The 4,747-nt window shown below is 46.3% G+C and overlaps 1 protein-coding gene across 1 annotated transcript in view; it reads left to right on the forward strand.

Annotated features, from left to right (window-relative positions):
- The first annotated feature begins 1,261 nt into the window (after positions 1-1,261).
- The window catches only part of gfi1aa (growth factor independent 1A transcription repressor a), a 4,724-nt gene continuing 1,238 nt past the window's right edge, over positions 1,262-4,747 (forward strand). The window contains exons 1-6 of the mRNA XM_008296035.1: positions 1,262-1,339; positions 2,575-2,769; positions 2,917-3,120; positions 3,616-4,016; positions 4,244-4,381; positions 4,520-4,685. Coding sequence (XP_008294257.1) covers positions 2,658-2,769; positions 2,917-3,120; positions 3,616-4,016; positions 4,244-4,381; positions 4,520-4,685 — 1,021 coding nt within the window. The 5' untranslated portion in view covers positions 1,262-1,339; positions 2,575-2,657. The remainder of the gene's footprint in view (positions 1,340-2,574; positions 2,770-2,916; positions 3,121-3,615; positions 4,017-4,243; positions 4,382-4,519; positions 4,686-4,747) is intronic.

The raw sequence follows: 4,747 nt of genomic DNA on the forward strand, positions 1-4,747 counted from the left end.
GGAAGAAATAACATTAAAACGCGTTCTGGTTCAGTCAAATCACAAGTCAGTGCCTGTCTTCTCCTGTGCTGCTGCTGCTGCTGCTGGCTGGTCCTTTATCACCATGTGGCTGCAGAAGCTGCTCTTTAACCAGAGTTTTGCTTTAAACTGAGATGCACGGAGTGAAAATCAAGACTGCTGCTCTGCACCTCGTCGTTGACATTCACACACATGTGGTGCGAAAGCTGCAGCCTCAAGTATATTTAAAACTCCGAGGAGTCCCCCCACAGCCCCAGTCTGTCCGCGCAGGGGCCAAAAGGGCTTCGAGGGTTCAGCTTGAGAAAATAACCTCATGGCTCACCAGCAGCAAAGTCTTTATTTAACCCCGTGCGACTCTGATTCACACCTTTGATCAGGTAGAAAACTGCTGCTGAGCAAAGACACCAGAACCCCCCTGTCTTCTGCTGCTCCTCTGCTCATCTGGCTGCCATCACTGGGCTTCTATTTTCAATCACATACTTGCTGTAAAGAGTCAAAGAGCGAGAATCAAGGCGTGTGGGGGAGGAGGGGTGCGGAGGGGAGGGGAGAGGAGGCTGTGGCAGCACTGATACCGTCTTCTCGGCTCTGCGTTTGGTTTCCTGTTCTGACTCAGTGCGTAAAGCCGGAGTTAGAGTGTGGTCGCATCAGCTCTGTCGGCGTCTCCAGGCTTTGAGACTCCTCAGAGGGGCTGAAGTTCACACAGGCTGTAATGGTGATAATGTGATTAAAACAACACTTATTGTGAGCATCTGTCCTGAGGTGTGACTGAGGAACGAGTTGTCTGTGTGAAGTCTGCAGTTCTGAATCAAGTTGAAGATTTGTGTCTGCTTAAGTGTGAAATGTTGTTTTGTGTTTCATTTCCACACCGTGTGACAGAGCTCAGAGGGAGGAGAGCTCCTAAAAACTCCGCTGTTGACAAACGTTGTGGAGATTTTGGATTTCACCCATTTTGAACAAGTGAATCATGGAAGTAAACGAGAGGAGTAAAAAACGCCAATCAGAGGTTAAACACAGCAGCGAAACTGAACAAATCCGGCATCCAGTGCAAATGTCAAGCCTGTAATAGCAAAGGGAAATCAATTCTGAAAAGGCAAGATTTATTTTCTGCACGATGCAAATGAAGGACAAGTTTGGCCCCTTTTTTTTTTTATCAAAGCATGAATCAGTGTTTTTGTTTGACTGCCATTGGCTGACTAACGTGAAATTATTTTGTGAGGGAGGGGAAGCAGAAGACAGAGAGGAGCAGAGTGTGACAGCGTGAGGAGCTGAGGGTTTCTCTCTGCAGCTCTCTGACACAGATGTGAACGCGGACCAGAACGGTGTGAGTACGGAACATGTGCTGCAGCTTCGTGCCTCCACTATCTGCGCTCTGCTTGCAGCTCTCTCAACCTGACGCAGCTGCATCAAACAAACCCTGTTCCCACATCGGGACCAAAAAATCGATACCGCTTTGCTTTTGTCTGACCTTGAGCCCCAAATCTTGGCAATGATTTGCATTCTGATGCTGACAGATTTCTGCTGAAAACTTTTTTTTTCTTTATAACCAATGTGGTTTAATGCATCCTAAAATCGTCTTTTTTATTTTATCTTTTTGCTTTGTTTGGTGGACAGCCTAATTGGGTCTGTGTAGTTGGGTCGGGAGGGGGTTTTAATGATGTAAAACAATAAGGCTGAAGTCAGTGCGGGTAAGCTGAAGCAGTGTAACTGTAAAGGGATACTCGGGCTCCCCACCAGCAGGCTGTTGTGCACAGCGGCCGCGCGCGTCTCATTAACAGGATCGTTTTACCACCAGTCAAACAAATAGGTCATTATCCATCACAGCCGGCTCTGGCCGCACAAACACACGCGTTTCATGTCTCATTATACCCCAGTAATAGATTTAACTTTTAGAAAAGTGCCATTTCTCCACAGCATTGTCAGTTCCTTTATGGGTTTGTCATGTGCCATAAATCTCAATCTAAAGATGCTTTACGCGTAAATCCAATCTCAGTTTTAATTTATCTGAGCCCACTATGATGTTTAGCAACATTTGGGTTTCACCTGGAAATGCTTATATACTAGTAAAGCCTGGCAGCACTTTAAAAAATATAATAAAATATAACCTCAGAAGCAATTGTTGGAGATTTTCCCCTAAAAAAATACTGAATCATATTAAAATAATTTAAAAAAAGATTCGTGGGAAAAAAAAGTCACTCTCCCGAACCTGCTGTCTTCTTTTAATCATAAATCCAACTGTACACTCCAAAACACACACACACACACACACACACACACACACACACACACNACACACACACACACACACACACACACACACACACACACTTCCTCTTACGTGAATCAGACAATTTTCAGAAGACACACCGACATATAATATCTCCTCTTCAATCTCATTTCTTCCGAGACCCTCCGAGGGGGGGAAACGGTGGTCCGGCTTTTGGCCACCTGCCCGGCGACACCTGGTAAACGATACGGCCTCTCTGCGCATGCGTAATAGCCTGCCAAAAATCCCAACGCCGTCTCGTGTGACAACCAATAGTGTTCCAATCTGTCCAGAGATAAAGTCAGAGCGGCGTGGAGAGCAGAGAAGTTGAGGATTTCAGACGTGACGAGCTCTGAGCGAAGGACAGCTGGACAACATGCCGAGGTCCTTCCTGGTGAAGAGCAAACGGGCCCACAGCTACCACCAGCCCCGGTACCTGGACGATGACTACAGCAGGCTGGACACTATCCTGGCTCACGTGTGCGCAGGTAAGTTGGTTTGTGCGTAATTACGCACGAAAGCGGTTCGATAAAAAGAGCAAGAGGTCTCAGTGGAAATGATTAATAAAGTCACAAATCCACAACTTGTTTCGGTCTGAAACAGTCAGTGTCATGGTTTGTCTCTGCTGTCAACAGAAAACAAATCTCAAGGGGAGTTTGAATCCAACTTGGAGCCGCAGGAAGATGTGAGCGCGGCCGCTGACAGACTGTCCCCCGGGTCGAGGCTGCGGTCTCCGGGGTCTCTGTCCTCCAGTTCCCCGCTGAGCTGCGGAGGCAGCGTGTGTGAGCGATCCTCAGACTGTGATTTCTGGCGTCCCCCGTCTCCCTCGTCCTCCCCAGGTCTGCTCCAAAACGTTTTGACCCAGACGAAAGTAGAGAAAAGTTTGTGTTATTTAAACAGTGAAAGTTTTTTATAAGCTAATAAATGAATGCTGTCGTTTTATGTTGGATGCACAAGTTCCCAAAACTTTAAAACACGTTCCGTCTCAAATATGGTCATGGTTTGGTTATTACTACAGAGAGCCAAATGTCTAGCACAAAATATTTGACAGTTTGATCAAGAAGATGCGCTTATAAAAACTTCCATATTTAGTCTTTTCTCTCTCTCTTTTTTTTTTCTTTTGCACTTTTTGGATAAAGATTGAATCATTTGGTGAAAGAACAATGAGAGGACTTGTTTCGTTTGTTTGGTAATGTCACTATTACGCACGTTAAGTCATTTCCAGAGAAGTTAATCGCAATTTTCAAGTTTCCCAACTTCAAGTGAGTCCATTACCTGAAGGCTTCACTCCTCAGTTCACACTTCCACCAAACGAAATCCAAATTATTTTCCAGATTCAGAGAAATGCTCCACTCCAGCAGCAGAGGACGGCCCCTTCAACATCCCGCTCTTTCCTTACTCCTGGTCGACGTACTCCGGCTCCGAGCTGAGGCATCTGGTCCAGGGCCCTTATCACCACCACCTGCAGGGCCACAGAGAGGCTCACTCACCCGTCAGCATCTACGGGGCGGAGGACGGAGGCACCGAGCCGCTTTATGCACAGCGGGGCCTCGGACCCGGCTGTTACCAGGATTACTCTTCAACGGGCCACCAGATCTGCAGAATGCGGGACGGAGACGGGATGTATGTGGACGTAAAGCAGCAGCCCCGCGTTGCAGAAATCAAATCTGAAAATGATTTCATTCGCTCCACCCTGGAGTCAAGTGGATCATATAAGTGCATTAAATGTTGCAAGGTACGTGTTTATGGGGTTTTACTTCAAGTCAAAAGAGATGTCACCAACAAGCTTACTGCCTGTTTGGTGATTTATTTTGGTAACATTGTGATTATTAGACTCATGTACCCAAGTTCAAATTTAAACATGATATAAAAATGTTTACTGAAAAGGACATTTGTGGAAAATCTGTGTCTTGATTTTAAAGTAACACGAGTCATCCATGTTTGTTTGTTCCCCCCTCAAAGGTGTTCTCCACACCTCACGGGCTGGAGGTTCATGTACGGCGGTCACACAGCGGGACGCGGCCGTTTGAGTGTGGCATCTGCGGGAAAACCTTCGGACACGCAGTGAGCCTGGATCAGCACAGAGCGGTGCACTCGCAGGTACAGGCCTCCAACTGCAGTAGACGCATAAGGCCTACATTTGAGCCACACAAAGCGGTCTCACTTTGAGTCATTTCTGCTGCTGAATCGTTTATATTTTTTAAGGCCTTCCACACTGACACGGTGCATCTTTTCCAGGAGAGGAGCTTCAGCTGTAAAATCTGTGGCAAAAGCTTCAAGCGCTCCTCCACGCTCTCCACGCACCTGCTCATCCATTCGGACACGCGGCCTTATCCGTGCCAGTACTGCGGGAAGAGATTCCACCAGAAGTCAGACATGAAGAAACACACTTTTATCCACACAGGTTATTATTATTATTATTATTATTATTATTATTATTATTATTATTATTATTATTATTATTAT

Source organism: Stegastes partitus, unplaced genomic scaffold (genome assembly GCF_000690725.1).
Source record: "Stegastes partitus isolate 25-593 unplaced genomic scaffold, Stegastes_partitus-1.0.2 Scaffold0, whole genome shotgun sequence".
Lineage (NCBI taxonomy): Eukaryota > Metazoa > Chordata > Actinopteri > Pomacentridae > Stegastes > Stegastes partitus.